Source organism: Mauremys reevesii, linkage group 2, assembly GCF_016161935.1.
Source record: "Mauremys reevesii isolate NIE-2019 linkage group 2, ASM1616193v1, whole genome shotgun sequence".
Taxonomy (NCBI): domain Eukaryota; kingdom Metazoa; phylum Chordata; order Testudines; family Geoemydidae; genus Mauremys; species Mauremys reevesii.
This window is the reverse complement of record NC_052624.1, coordinates 48,149,993-48,163,863: the sequence shown is the minus strand read 5'-3', so window position 1 is coordinate 48,163,863 and position 13,871 is coordinate 48,149,993. Positions and strand designations below refer to the sequence as shown.

At 41.6% G+C, this 13,871-nt stretch overlaps 1 protein-coding gene and 1 long non-coding RNA gene across 6 annotated transcripts in view; one reads left to right on the top strand and one right to left on the bottom strand.

Moving 5' to 3' along the window:
• Positions 1-13,871, bottom strand: part of DYNC1I1 (dynein cytoplasmic 1 intermediate chain 1) — a 246,183-nt gene that overhangs the window by 40,472 nt on the left and 191,840 nt on the right. For all 5 annotated transcript variants that reach the window (XM_039522378.1, XM_039522381.1, XM_039522377.1 and 2 more), the window contains 3 exons: positions 11,109-11,222; positions 8,391-8,524; positions 5,196-5,340 (listed from right to left, as the gene is read on the bottom strand). In XM_039522378.1, coding sequence (XP_039378312.1) covers positions 5,196-5,340; positions 8,391-8,524; positions 11,109-11,222 — 393 coding nt within the window. The remainder of the gene's footprint in view (positions 1-5,195; positions 5,341-8,390; positions 8,525-11,108; positions 11,223-13,871) is intronic.
• LOC120397018 lies at positions 7,916-13,235 on the top strand. The gene is made up of 3 exons (XR_005593621.1): positions 7,916-8,113; positions 8,635-8,773; positions 11,093-13,235. It is a non-coding gene; the product is annotated as an uncharacterized LOC120397018 (long non-coding RNA).

Genomic DNA, 13,871 nt, shown 5'->3' with positions numbered 1-13,871 from the left:
CTCAGGAGATCATCTAGTCCAACCCCCTGCTCAAAGCAGGACCAATGCCCAACTAAATAAAAACTCTAATGATTGGGCTTGTCCAGGATATGAACCCAGGCCCTCTCTCACACAAAGCGAGAATCATACCCCTATCAGCATTTGCCTTTCTGATTAAACATAAGGCAAAGGAGGGGACACAAGTCTGGATTAGGAGAGTGCTCTGACACATATAACCTCTCTTCTGCTCAACTACCCCTTCTGGTCATGTGTTAGACAAAGACACAAGTGGAGAACAGTGTACCAACCATAAGCAGCTTCCCCATGCTTCTAGCAGAGTTGAATGGTAAAAACTGGGAGAGATGGGTGACACTGGAAAGGGAAGTCAAAATCCAGGTCTCTTTCCAGCCTGTACAATCTCCCTCCAGCAGCAAGCACAGAAAACTTCCTCCAGTCTGCAGCTAAAGTCTCCTTGTGGCAGAATAATGCGCTGTACTGATAAGCCCCAAGAAATCCAGTCCTGCTTTCTTCTCATGACATAACCCCCACTCTGTACCGCAATTACTGTCAGAATACTAAAGCTATTTATATTGCATTATTTAACAACACAGCATTTATGAATTATCTAATCAACAAGAGCATTAATTAATTAATTAATTAACTACATTTAGCCTTTCCAAAGCACTTTATATCTTCAAGACACTCCCAGACAATATCTAATTAAGAACAAAGCTCAGCAGAGCTTTTCCCACTGGCACTTCCCTTTTGACTGTTCTGGATCCCAGGATCTTACAGGTCATGGCATGCTCTCATGCGTCAATGGCAAACCTTCCATTCACTTCACCGGGCATCTCATGGTGCCACTGATGTCAAAGAGCCAGGAGAGTACATTATTTTTTATCGCCCACCTCCTTTGTTCTGGTTCTGTCACTACCTTAACAAAAGACATATTTCTCTGGGCGCTTACAGAAGCATTAAAATGTGATATAATTACTTAATAATCTGATGTGTGATTACTTGAACATTTTATCACTGATACCCACAGATCTTCATTTCTCAGCCAGTTGAGGATGTCATTCTCAGTTATTTGTCTGAACTCTGCCTTTCAGTGGATGGAAAAGTGTGTTAACTGCTAGAGCAGGTTATAAAATGTCATGCCAGATTGTTTTAAGGGAACCGGTGATTTCAGTCTATCAGTCAATCTCGCACTACCCAAGTGCCTTTCCCATAAGCACCCCAGGATGCTGCACAATGTCAATAGACAATAGAAACACATAGGTTTCATGTTTTGCTTTGCAAGTGGACAGTGACTCTGAAGCTTTAAAAAAAAAGGAATTGAATTTCAGGACCAAGAATAATATGCATGGGATTAAGAAGACAGTGTCTGTATGAACAAACAAACTCTAAAGCTTTTGGATGCTGAAAAAGAGTGATCTGACAAATAAGGAGCAAAGGGCAAAAGCAATGTTGAGTAAACCGTCGTAAAGCATCATCAGCACTTAATTAAAATTAACCCACTGATTTATTAGTAGACAATCAAACTATTTGAAGGGATGAACCAAAGGCCACTGAAGTCAATAGATGCTTTTCCAATGATTTTTCAGTGGGATTGGATCAGGCAGTGTGCTTAAAAAAAACCTTAAACCCTCGCTGCAGAATATTGTACTAACTGCAAACAAGAGAATTAACCAAATGATATGCAAACAAAATATTGCACTGGTCAAATGAGAAGGAAAAGGAAGTATAGATTGGCATTTCTGCACAGGTCTCGTGTCTCCATCTGGCTGGATTCCTGAGCAGATTAAAGTTTTAAAAGGTAGCTGCAATAAAAAAACCAGCTGTCTACCATGGGAGCCTTCTCCTGAACAGTGAAAAGGTCACCTATTACAGATATGAATTTAGTTCTTTGTTAAATTATTGTATTCATCAGGATTTGATTCAAACGTTTTGGCATTGGATTTTTGTATGGGGATGTTGGACTGTGGACCACTATCAGCAGTGTTATTTTCTGTGTCCAAAACACACTACAATTGTGCTATTGGAGTTTTAGACCAGTATTCTAGAATACTGTGGTTTTATTTGTAAAGTGTTATATAAGATAGCTACCTGAGATAAAACGTCCTATTCATCCCTGATGTAATTTCATTAAAGCCACTGATGAATCAGGCCCTTATGGACAAATTCAAAACCCACTCACCAGGCATCTCACATGATATCATGTATCTCACACGTATTTGGTACCCCACAGTGCAGCCTCGCTGAGACGTCACACTTTCAGTTGAGCTTCAGGAACTCTGTAGTTGTGGCTACCAGCAGCTAGGGGCAACAGTAGCAACTGCTGAGCAGCCCTCTGGGTGGTCTTTCTGGCTCTCCCCTGGCTGCTCCCCTTATTGGATCTCAGTGGGGAAGAGGCAGCTGGGAAGAGGAGGCAGCAGCAAAACCAAGCAGAAGTGCGTGGGGCAGAAGGTGAGGGTCCAACACGGAGTCCAGACTCCCTTAGCCACCCTTCCCCAGCCTTAGTCACCTCAGACATCCTCAGACAGCATTTTCCACCTATCCTCCTATCCAGGTCCCAGTTATCCCCCATCCCCTCGATCCAGAGACACTGGACACCCCCACTCAGGCTCCTACCCAACCATCAGTCACCCCCACCCAGCTACCCCAGCACCATTCACCATCTATCCCCCCATCCAGCTCCTAGTGATCCCCCATCACCTCTACCCAGAGACCCATAAACACAGACACCCCCCCAGGCTCCTACCCAAACATCAGTCACCCCCACCAAGCTACCACAGCACCATTCACCATCTATCCCCCGATCCAGCTCCTCCTAGTGATCCTCCATCTCTTCTACTCAGGTACCTGTAGACACCAGACACACCCACTGAGATTCCCATCTATTCACCAATCAGCCCTACCAGCCACCTCCAGATACCAATTGCCCATATTTCCACCAAGCCCCCAGTTGCCTCCCTCCAGACAGCCACTCCAAGCACTCCCACCAGCTACCAGATATCCCCACCCAGCTACCACTTCAAACAGCTTCTATCCATTCCCTAGGTACCCCCAGGCCTCCCTGGCACCCACCAATTCCCCAGACACATGCCAGAATGTTCATTACAGCTGCCAAGTTTTGAGCAATTCCATATCCCATCCCCACTGCAAGTTGGGGCAGAGTCTGTTGACTGTAAGATGAAGTTTAGGGTTACATGCAAATTATTTACAATCATACAAATTAAGTTGTTAGTTTCTGTAAGATGTCAGACATGGAGCAGTGCAACACGTGGCAGCTCTTATCACTGATGTCATTGAAAAGACTCCCATTGTCTACAATGGACATTGGATCAGGCCCTGAGATTATATATTTAACAAACATATAATTAAGCCTTTGCATAAGGAGGATTCAAATAACTGCCAAGTATCGAGGTAGCTCCATTTCTATTTAGAGCATAATGCTGTCACATGACCTGCCTCTAGCCAGTTTTGTAGTTATATTTGCTATGCATCTGTACCAACATTTCCCAGCCATGATGCCTTTGAGGAAAACATTCTGAGATGCTTCCTGATTGGGTCAGTTTCCCACATTGGACTCCTGTTGGGTGCAGCTCAAGATGTGAGCCAAACAACGTCAGCGATTCTTAAAGACATTGCCAAGATTAAAATCAGACATTTGAAAAACAAATCTCTACCCATTGAATGATAATAACACAATCTAGATGATTTCATCAGCAAGAATATTAACCTAATTTATACTTGTTTAGATTTTGTTTTCCATTCAGCTCCCACAATGAAGGTAGCCTGGTCTATTTAATTAACTTCATATTTTTCCCCTCACTTTTGTTATCCTACACCAAGACAATACTACTGAAGATGGGGTTTGCATCTGCTTAGTTTCACCAAACTGTATGGCAATTTTTGTTGCACAAAATAATCTCTCTATGTGAGGTCTGTACGCACTGCATCCCTGGACATTTACATGTACATGTACAGTGTGTATAGATTTTACAGCTGATAATAACTACATTAAATCTCCTCAGGGCTTCCTCCAGTCAGAAGGAAAAAACCCTACTTCTGTGCCAACATCTTGGTGCACTGTTTGCATATTATTAACCCTAGGAGTTTGGCCTGCATACGGACTACTGGGTTGGTCACTCTGTAAACTGTAATACAAACCAACACAAACTGTAACCAAAGTCAAGAACATCAGTAGTACATTCTGATTCTGTTTGCAGAAGCACAATTCTTTAGTAAGTGCCAAAAAATGTCAACTTAACTTCTGTCAGAGAATCATATTTGTTAGCTATAGAAAGTATTATTCAAGTCAGCTACTCCAGCTGATTTCCCTAATGCTGTTCTGGTGACCAACCCTAATTGATATTTTGTCAAGTACTTTTAGATCTATGGCATATCATGCTAATTATTACATGACAGAGTTTATTACAGGTGCACCTCCATTGGGCCAGGTTCACTGAACCAGATTCGCTGAACCAAGTACTGGGGCATTTATTTCTCGGCACCAACTTGGATGTTCCTGACCCCCAGGGGGATTTGCTCAAGGGAGGGCAGATGGTGTTGTTGAAGATAGACTCCCTCTATTCTGCTGGGCGGGGGGGTGTGTGGCTCTACATCCCATCGGCAGAGGCTGGGAAGGAGATGGGGTGATCATCTTCTTAGACAATGCCACCACTTTTTGGACTGTGCTGGCCCTTATAGATCCTCAGTAAACAATAGGTTAGGGTGGCTTTTTGCCATCACAACATCAGGGGATGGTGTAGAGGTGTAGGCAAGGAGAAGCTGCCTATGTAGGATGGCATAAACCATGGGTTAATTTAGCTGAAGCAGCTATACTAGGGATGAATATTAGCCATGGAGTCCTCATGAATTACCTTAGCGAAATTATCCCTTCATATGGGACAGATTCTTCTCTCTCATTTAAAGATTAAGATTCAAAGTATTTCTGAGAATGATATTTTCATGTAACACCTCCCCAAATTCATACTGTGCTTCTTTTGCAATATTTGGACAGGTAACTTGAGTAACAGGGAAAAGGAAAGTATATGAGGGGAAAATAACAATTAATTAATAATAGTGGATGCAACCGTCTGTTGGAATAGATTAGGCCTTGATTATAAGCTGCAAAAATGGGCAATATTTGCCTATAAAAGTTATCTAAATGTACTAAGCAAGCCTACCCAGTCCCCTCCCAGATTTCTCACCTTTGTGGTCCACAACTTGACTGTCCAGTCAAATGATGATGTGACAAAGAGATGGGAAAAGTCGATTGGGCCCACTGCCATGTGGCAATTGATCCCCGTGACAGGTCCTTGGTGGCCTTCAAAGATTTCACCAATTCCTGCTTTACTGCAGAAAGAAGATACACACACTAACATTCAGGGACTTTTGAAAACTAGGCTTTTTTCTTTATCTTCAAGTTCTTGTCTCATTGTTTCCCTAGTAAGCTACCATGCAATCTGTAAAATTCAGTATCTTTGAGTTTGGGCTTTGTCTCTAAGGACGTGCTGCTGTGGGCACAATTCATGCACTGGGGTGGCCAGAACCCCACTTACTGAGACTTCCTTACTCTGCAGAATACATCTATATGTGACACTTATATACAGTATCAACTATACTGTGCTTTAGAATAATATGAATAATAATAAAGGAAGACTCAGAGAGCCAAATAAATCAGAGAGAGCCATTATCATGGGAATTATCCATTAAAATTCAAAATGCATAAATAACAATGACACATCATTAGCAACTTCCTTTCTTTCTAAATATCTGAAATAACCTTCTCATGGCAGTTGGCCAGTTCACCAAGAAGCAAATCCTATTCATATGATTCAAACTATTCATATGATTAAGGCAAACAGGATTTGTCGCCAAGTCCTATGGGCTAGGTATTGGTTTGAAAGAAAAGATTTCAATTTCAGAGGAACATAGAACTGGAAGGGATTTCCTGGGTCATCATGTCCAGTCCCCCACTCTCGGAGGCAACTCCATTATCTAATCCCATTCATAAACTTATCAAACTCCATTTTTATTACATGAAATGCAGATCACATGAGGAAAGATCAGAACAGCTATAAAAAAGGAAAATATGTAAATCATCATTAGAGAGCGTGCGTACAGTGCTTTACTCACTCTGTTAACAATCAGCCCGAATCAACTTACCGCACTGCCCCACCATACAAAGAAAAGAGAATAATAACATCTCCCCTTCAGGCACATGGATACATACACCACAAAAGGAACAAACTCATTCAAAATATCACCGGCTCTAACACAGCCGCAAAGTCCATGCAGTCTTACCCTTTCTCAGTAGGACCAGAGTAATGCAGAGCAGCCAGAGGGCAAGGCCAAGAACTATATTAGAAGGAACCTTTCCAGGCTGTCTCCTCAAACAGCCCTATCAGCCATAGCAACATGGCTGAACCAGTAGCTGCATTGCCATTGGCTATCAGCCAGTGGTTGAATTCTGCAATACCTCTGAGGAAGCGCTGATTTACTGCCAGTCTTATTGTGGTCTTTTCTCCAGCCCTCCCTTCTTTTTTCCACACAGCTAATGGGCTGCATGGATATTTTGTAGCTAGGTTCTGGGGATGTGACTTGCATAGCTGTTTTTCCTAGATGCAGCTTTCTCCAGTGTTTTGCTCCCCTCTGCACTATGCTGTGTTGGAGAGCATTGAGGACCTATGAAAATAAAATGCAGTTTGGGAATGATTCCCAATAGAACACAGGCAAAAATGGCAAAGAAGCAAGAATAGCAAGAGCAGCTGACACTTCCCTCCTCTGGTGGGAGACAAAACAGGCACATCTGAAAGATTAGAAGTGTTAACTTAGAAATGACCTTGGGCAGCTTTCACTTATCCAGACAGCCAAAGATTAATTCAAACCATCAGTCACTCCATCACTATAACCCCTAGACAGAGACATTGAGTGTTGCTGTACTATCAGCAAAAAAGTGAAAATAATCCTTTAAAAATGTACAACTATTTGTTTAATATTATGAATATGTAACAGAGGGCCCATTCTTTAAACACTGCATAAACATTAAGGAAAATTATTTGGACATTAGAATTATAGAAAACAACAGCATGTGAAGCTACATCACCCCAATACATTTCAAAGTGTTGAATAAAATGTAAACCACCAACAGAAAGCTGAAGAATTTGTTCTTTACAAGAGGCTCTCAAGAACGCTGCACAATGAAAGTGTTAGCAGTTAACACAAGCACATAAGATGGCTGAGACTCATTTTAATGAACACGAGGAACTGATCTTTGAAGTGCCCCTGGGGAGATTCCTCTGGCTGCTAACAGCATCCTGAAATAGTTTACAGGGTGCAAAATAAGGAACTCGTTTAAATTATGGAAGTGGATTTACACCTTCACCACATTGGGTGAAGAATAGGAGATCATAGTTAGAGTGTACATAGCACCAAGGCTCTCCTCTGATCTAATACATGGAGTCATAGTTCATACTTTGAAAGATCAGTGCATTGGGTAGATTCCCTATAATGCGAGAGAACATTCTAATGGGCAGTCTTCACACTGTGCTTAAGAAAGCCTCACTTTCCCATGAAGATCGTTAATGGCCCGATCCTGTGCTGCTTACTGAGGCAAAACTACCACAGAAGCCAATGGGAGTACAGGTTGCAGGATCAGACCCCCTAAACAACAACAGTACATTTTGGGTGACGTTTTGTCCTGCGTTACGCAGGTGCACTCCTGAGAAGATGCGGTAGGAAGCTTCTTCCCAGTGTAACCTGCTAGAAAAAGGCAGGCTGAAGATGTCATGCAAGAATGTTCTAGGCTGAGGGGGAGCAGTTAGCCACCTTGGGGTTGCGTCCAGACCCCCAGCACCCGTGAGGTGCTAGGTGGGAGACATGCATAATGCTTTTGCTTTAAGAAATGGTGAGGAGTGCTGCTGAATGTTCTGTCTCAATGTTCCAGGAGCCATTCTGCCCTGTGCAGGCAGAATAGCTCTGAGCCCCTTCTGCGGGCTGCTGCCATTCTGCCCTCTTCTGTCCCCACCCCTAGACTCAGAGGAGCAAGGTCAGAATTTTGCCCTTTAACAGACTATATCTCTACCCGCTATTAACAAGAGTCTGGAGGTGTAACTGAACAAACAAGGTGGGCTGACTCTCCAGAGTGGAGACCTGCGATGAAGCTACAGGTTATGAACATTGGGTGTGGTGGGGGGAGGGCGCATTATATCCTACTCTTGTGACTAATTCAGATCTGAATACCCTAAAACTAAACTATCTGTAATGGTGTAAAACTACAGAACCCAAACAGTGCTGATAATAATGGACCAACCCAAGAGGCTGATTGTTCTCCACACTAGCACCCGCCTCACCCCCAGAGACAGAAACAGGGTATGCTGCAAGTAAGCAGTATTGAAAATCACCTTCCATGACGACAAGCCGTGTAGACGGTACCCTCCTCGCTGCCAACCACAAAGTTGTTGACGTCTCCTGTTGGGAAAGCCATTCCTGTAACTGCCACCGGCTTGGATTTATTGTAGGACAGCTCCATGCTCTCCTACCAAAACAGGCCAGAGTTAATTTTTTGTTTTTGTTCTTCACCAATTGTTTTCTAAATGTGTCACAGAAAAAAATCATTTGGCTAAATGACGTGTTGATCTTGCACAGGGCATTACAAGAAGCCACCATAATGTCACCAATCATGATGCTTGATACTGCCATTCACATGGCTGCATATCCCAAGTCCCAAAGCAGCTGGAATTCATCACTCTGTGCTACATCTTTTTAAGTCAGACAGAGATGACAGGTGAGAATTTAAAAACTAATGGTGCAGAAACTAAAGATAATACCTTAATGGCTTCACTTGTCAGCCCCAGGCGCTAATAAAACATACAATACCCGTCTATTTACAAACATTCTTGAAATCAATTGTTTACCGAGAAACACAAGTAATATCAGATACACCCCGCACACTTACTAAACTATGCCACTTGTACCTCAGTAGAACCGATTTAGAAAGTTCGGGTCATGTCACCATTGCCATTCTGAACAGCATTTTTCACGTGGTTGCTGTAGCAACCATAAACATTCACTCTGGGTTCTATTGTCAAGTTGCAAGCATGTAAGCATATTTTCTTTTACTTTCCCTAGCCACACTTCAAACCAAATAAGCTGTGTCCATGTTTTGAAGTAACATGAGTGTGGATACTCTATTTTATTAGCATATAGTTTAAGCAGATTATTTTTTGCACATATATAACTCAAAACCACTTGCTTTTGAAGCTTAAATTGTGTAACTCAAGAATCCACAATGCAGATGATAGATTTAGCGATTTTCATTTATAGCTATTTAGCCAGGTATTTTTTCCCTTTTCAAAATTCCTAAGTCACTGGTCTTTTAGAGCCCAATCCTGTAGCCTTCCCTTGCAGGAGAAGTCTTACTGAAGTCTGATGGGAGTAAAGGCTGCAGAATCAGCTCTATGGTATTCCTTACTAGCTGGAATATATCCTCCCATGAAAAACATTTGCCTTTGTTAAAAGAGCAAAAACAAAACCTAGCAAATTCAAAGGCATAACAATGTGGAGCAAATATGCATATGCTTGTGTGGGTGCAAATCTTCATAGGGAAGATCCTCAGCTGGTGTCTACATGGAGCTCTCACTTAAATGGAACGATGACAATTGACATCAGCTGAGGATCTGCCCCGATACGTACAACTGTCACCCGGTGGCCAGAAACACCAATGCTTCTCTGAAAATCTGGCTCCATACTTTTAGAAGGTTTAAGACTGTGAGATAAACCAGCAAAAGCCATTCTAAGCTGAGGCTAGCACCTTGACTTCAAGTCGCATGCTTTTTTTTTTGCAACAGCAGCATAAGTTCAGGATAGGATCTCTGACTCCATGTAGAATGTACCGTGTTGCTGGAACCCAATTCTGAAGCTGCAGTATGCATGGACATCCCATGTAAGTGGAGAGGTTACAGAACGGGGGTATTCACAAGCCCTTGTGTCACAACTGTAGCACTGTGCTGTGTCAATGCATTTTGTGTCAATAACTATTAAAACCAAACAACTCATATGTATCTGCACAGAGGTAATGCTAGTATAAATGTTAATTTCAGAGAAATTTCTACTAGCTATTTTAAAACAAGATTATACAACTGTCGTGATCTATCTCATGAATGCAGTGTTGTTGTAGCCATATGGGTCCCAGGCTATTAGAGACACAAGTTGAGGTAATATCTTTTATTGGACCAACTCCTGTTGGCGAGAAAGACGAGCTTTCAGTTAGTTTCCCTGACCTGAAGAAGAGATGTGTAAAAGCTCAAAAGCTTGTCTCTCTCAGCAACAAAGTTGGTCCAATAAAAGATATTACCTCATCCACCTGGTGATGTATCTCACACATTTTAATGCAACCCAGTAATAAAAAATCCTTCTTCCCAGTAAACAGAAGAAAGGGATGTACTGGACTACAAACAGATTTAAACAAGCCTCTTCAAAGGTCTCTTTCAGCATCAGCTTTGTTGCTTAGTTTCCATTACTATAATCACGAATAGTTTGGAAAAATTTCCTGGATTTCCTTTCATTTCCAATACAAAAAGGGGTGTCTGTGTATGTGTGTGTGAGTGTGTGATTGGGAGCCAGTAACAACAAACATTCTGGGGTGGGGGAAATATTTCTAAAACTTTTGATTTGCATAGTTTGTTCCCTTGGTTACTGAACGCATGAACAAGCTAAGCTTTCCTACTTGTGGGATACCGTATCTTGGAGACATATAACTGGGTCGAGTGTGTTCTGCAGCAGACCAATCTAGTCCCTATTTGTTAAACAATCTAGAGTAAGTGCAATTTGTACCACAGGCGACTTCTATAATTACTGTGCTTTAAAATGGATTATTTCATTTTCACTTGAAACTGACCTACATATTAACGTATTACAATAATTACAATATTTGTGGTAAAGGAAATGGGTTTTGGCTCTTACAGAAGACTACTGGAAGCAAGCTGCACTCTTTCAAGTGCATCCATTGGTTTTAGTTTGTGTAGGATATGAAGTTTTGGCTTTTAGGAACTATGTTCCATTAAGCAAGTATCTGCTTTAACATTGATGTTTTCTTCCTGTGTAGGTGAAAACAAACCCACCTGTGGTGTTGAGAGCATATCCAGGCTCCAGGAGCACATTTTGCCATCTGTAGAAACTGTAATGAGATTGTGCGCGTTCTGTGTTCCAACAACGTTTACACAGTACACGGGATGCTGAAAATACATGAACACCAGGAATCAGAAAGTGCATTCTCACTTTTCAAAACCAAATTTCAATTTCAAATGTCAGAAATGTTGATTTAAGAAAGGATTAAACAGTCGCATACTGCCAGCATAATACAGCGCTCATCTACTTGCCAGATAGGAATTTAACTTGCTTTTGGTTGGAACTTTAAAGGCACATTATGGTGGTGGAAGTTCAAAGCTTCATTTTACTCCATCGTAAAACAACTTGAGTAATGCTGTGAAAATGCTGGATTCTGTGGATGAGATTTCACCCACAGGGACATGTCTGATTCTGCTGATAGATTTTGATGCTGAAAATGACTGGCAGAGAGAAGCAAACCTTCCAAATGGAATGAAAATGTAGATTTTATTGGAGAAAACAGCTGCACAAGGCTTGGACTTTGCCACAGTTTGGCTGCTATGCCGAATATTTTCAAATGTACTTCAATGGAAAAAATATGAACAAATCCACCAGCCTTCTTAATCATGAGACAATTAATGTACTCCAATACATCAAAGGAATTGGGAGTGACTCCACTAACCTATGGAGTTACTCCAGATTTACACCAGTGAAACTGAGAGCAAAATTTGGTCCACAGGCATGTTAGGGTGTACACGGTACTTTTATTCTCAGGCATCGATACTTTGGGCTCCAAGTTATCATCTGACATCTGTTTGATGGCCCATGGGAAACGAGATGCTGCTCCAAGCTCAGTTTCTAGTGGGCAAATGTTCTCATCACCAAACCACTGTCACAACCAAGCACCCTTAGCAGCACTCTTCAAAGAATGGCCAGTGAGAATGAACTACCCTTTGGCCAGTACAGGTGGTCTGTCCAGATGAAGGATAACATCCATAGCTGTAGGGCAGTGTTGGGAAACTTGCACTGCTACTGTCTATTCAGTGCTTTTTTTGTGGATAAAGAGAAGACTTTGGTCTCTAGAAATGGAAACTTTTCACTTTTCACTAGCACTACATTTAATTAAAGAAAATTAAGGGCCAAATTTACTAGTGGCCTCAACTCAGCTCCCATCTATATTCATCCAAGTGAAGACAATCACTTGTGCACACAATCATTTGTGCAAAGAAAGCAATCCCCAATTAAGGTGTACAGATCCAATTCCGCTCCCTTTGAAGTGAATGGCAAAACTTCCATTGACTTTAGTGGCGCAGGATCACACTCTATGTGTACAAATTCCATCATTTGTGTGAACAGGGGACAGGATGCTGAAGGCCTGTATGCACAAGTGATTGCCCTTGTGAATTAGTGCTAGTCACAAACAGGCCAGATTTGGAAAATCTGCCCCTAACGCTACATTTTTAAAGAAACCCCCTTAGGAAGTGCCCTTCACTTGACCCTTCCTTGTGTACCAATTAACATAGGAATAAAAACTGATGAGCACATATTGTTACATGGTAAATTTAGTCTGCTCAGCCTAAGCTGTAATGGGCATCTGTCCTCGTCACAAAACAACCTACAAATTGATAAAGCAGCCCGAAGGCTGGAATTGCAAGGATGGGAGGAGGATATAGGTCCAATAGTCAGGGAGTGGCCAGACTCATCGGGGGGACATATTGCCAGACCAGTGGTACCTTCCTATAGAATGCCTGGCTCTAGCCAGTGCTGCCAGCTGTCTGTTTCATGAGTAATGAAATCCAAAAGATGTAAACAAAACGAGCAAAAAGGACAACCAACTGTACTTAGCAAAAAGTGTAAATTGGCTCCTTCCTTTCACAGGGGAGATGCCAGCTTGTTTTTATTTATTTTGGAAATGAAATCATCATGCAGGAGTTTTTTGTCTTAATTAAAATTTCCTGTTCTTCCAAATACAGCTGTGTGGTGGGTGTGAAAGGAAATTAGTGAGTAAGCTGTGGTGGGGCTCTCTTTCCTGGGCACCAATCACTGGGAATAAACTCACGGGAATTTTTTAACAATGTTAACAACATGATCCATATTTATTCAGCTAACTGAAGAGAGCAGAAATAACTAAACACTTGTTTTCATAGGGGATATTTGTTAAAATAAAAATAAATATTCAAACCAGCACCTAGCTGCCTACTGTATAACAGAATAATTTTCTTGATTCAATATACTACTCTGCATTTAACAGCTTAGGGCATGAGCCTGCGTTTTGCAAACCAGGACTTAACTTAAATTAGATAGGAATTTTGCCTGTCAGGATTGTAGGAATAGCACTTAATTTATGTTTATTCTGAAGCATGATCAAACTCCTTAAAATATGATTCTATGTTAGCTAGGGGGTTAAAAATGGTTATTTATACTTGTACATGTAGTCACACAATTCACACTTATGAATAAATCCAAGTCATCTATTTCTAGTTGTCATAGTCATAACATTATACACTGACCTTTGCTACTGGGAAAATGATCCAAGTTTTAGAATATCATTCCCAGGTGGTATAATTTTGTCTAAAAATTTTATTGAGCACAAGGGAAGAACAAACCTTCCCAGTAATTTTTTCCTCTTCACTAGGTTTTGGACCCCAATCACTCCATTTTCAATTATATTTACAGTTTCCAGCCTCTAGTTTTCTGGTCTCCCATGTTACTAAATCACCACTTCAAGGCACAGTGTTTTCTTCCATGCAGTTTGAGCAATGTTAGCCCCTCTGCCC